At 47.5% G+C, this 1861-nt stretch overlaps 1 protein-coding gene across 1 annotated transcript; it reads right to left on the minus strand.

The window, feature by feature from the left end:
- Positions 1-357: 357 nt before the first annotated feature.
- Pmar_PMAR018720 (hypothetical protein) lies at positions 358-1554 on the minus strand (the record flags this gene model as incomplete). Its single annotated transcript, XM_002787065.1, has 4 exons — positions 358-501; positions 637-1051; positions 1110-1249; positions 1414-1554. 4 exons carry the CDS (start codon positions 1552-1554, stop codon positions 358-360), a joined length of 840 nt encoding a protein of 279 aa, XP_002787111.1.
- Positions 1555-1861: the final 307 nt, after the last annotated feature.

Here is a 1861-nt window from a genome sequence, read left to right on the forward strand (position 1 = left end):
ATTCATGTGTTCGCTGTTATGGTTGTAAAACTTGAAGATCCAGTTAGTGCTAGAATCATCGGTTTCATAACCAGTCATTGGATTGGCAATGACAAGTTCAACAACGTTAAGGCATTGAGACATCGTGCTCAATTCGTTCTTCTGTTCGTTCGCGTCCACTAGCGCTGCGACAATTTCATCCGAAACATGTGCCAATGGCAACCAGTCGTTCTCAGTAAGGTCTGAACGATCCTGATCCGTCAAAGTCAATGCGTGATGGTCCTCATCGTCCTTGTGACCCCAAACGACCTCACCCCAGGAACTGAAAAAGCAATGAATTATGGTCGCCCCAGTGGGACTGCCACCCCTATGATGGACCTACAAGTAGAAGCTCGTCCCCGCCTCACTGTCTTCAAACAGTGTGGTCAAATGGTCTTTATAAACGAAGACAGTGAAGTTCATTCTTGGGAGAGGCTCGATCTGCTCGATCCTGCATCCCGCAATCTCCGGATGGATCAATGTCTGAGAAATAGGTAGCGATTTCGACAACCATAACGGTGTGATGACCCCGCTGACTCCATAATGGATCTCATAACACTAGTATGATAAATATGCGCGTGTAATCATATACATCCCGCTACGATTACTACACATCACCCGACGAAGCTGACGACGGTGCACGACGTTGGACGAGTGTGTACATACCCCTTTAGACTGGAGATCAGAGATACGTTCTATTTCTGTTAATTCTTTCCGTATTCTCTGTCCATGAGCTGCATAGAAGTTGTATATCCATTCAGTGCTAGCCTCCTCAGAGTGCTTGTACTGGAGTGGCGCATGACTCATGATAACTTCAATCAGACGAAGACATTGAGACCGTTCGATAGGTTTCTTCCTTCGTTTGGGGGTGAGGAGCTGTTGTATCTTCTCAAGCGTATCCTGTGATAAATGCGCCAATGGCAGTAACTCGGAGCGAAATCTCTGCCAATCTTCCTTTTTCAAAACCACGAGATGCTGAATACCATCAAAGTCGTCTTGCTCGGTCCACATTGCAGTATTTGCACTCTCGTAGCTGAAGATGAGCTTGAATTTTCAACGAACCGATAAGTGGGCGTCGTCGCGAATCCTACAAATTGAAGCTCTCCTTTTTCTGGGTATCTTCGAACTCTGTATCCAGGGCCTTCCCATCAAACGTTATTGTGAAAGTCATCGGATTGAGAGGCGTCGAGTGCATTATCTTGCAGCCTGTCGCCTTAGCCTGGAATGAAACCTGCAAGGAGCATGGTAGCCTCAGGGCGAATTGCTGTTGAAGTAGCTTGAACCACATAAGGGCAAACCATTTCGTACGGCAGAGGCACAAGCGACAGTTCGTGTGTAGTAGTACGAATCGGCAATCACAGTATAGACGATTGGAGAGGAGGATAACAGACATACCCCTTTAGCCTTGAGGTCGGCGGTTAGCTGAGCGTCCGTTCTACGTCCCTTGGTAGATTTCTGTCTTGACTTGACAGATTTCCTCAAGGCAGTACTCACGGCAAGCAGAGAGATAAAGCGTAGGAAACGATAAACAGCCATGAGAGGGATGAAATTTAGGGATAGCCAGTCGGCGACTGAATATGACCATCATGGAAGCGCGAACATAGGCCCAGCGAAATTGGGTAGAGCGCGCCCTGGCATTCAGCATTCACGGAGACTACCGCTCGAAGCACTGGAAATCCGAGCTCGAGTTTGCTGAGGGCAGAACGCGTTTTTCTGGGGAAATATGTGAAAAACCAAGGGAGGATCCTCGTTCGGAATTTTGAGCAGATTCCTAAGGAAGATACAGATTTGCAAGGAAAACTCGAGTTTTCCGAGGAAAGGAAGGATCCATCCGAGTCGGATA

The sequence above is a fragment of the Perkinsus marinus genome (assembly GCF_000006405.1).
Source record: "Perkinsus marinus ATCC 50983 genomic scaffold scf_1104296930408, whole genome shotgun sequence".
NCBI lineage: Eukaryota > Perkinsozoa > Perkinsida > Perkinsidae > Perkinsus > Perkinsus marinus.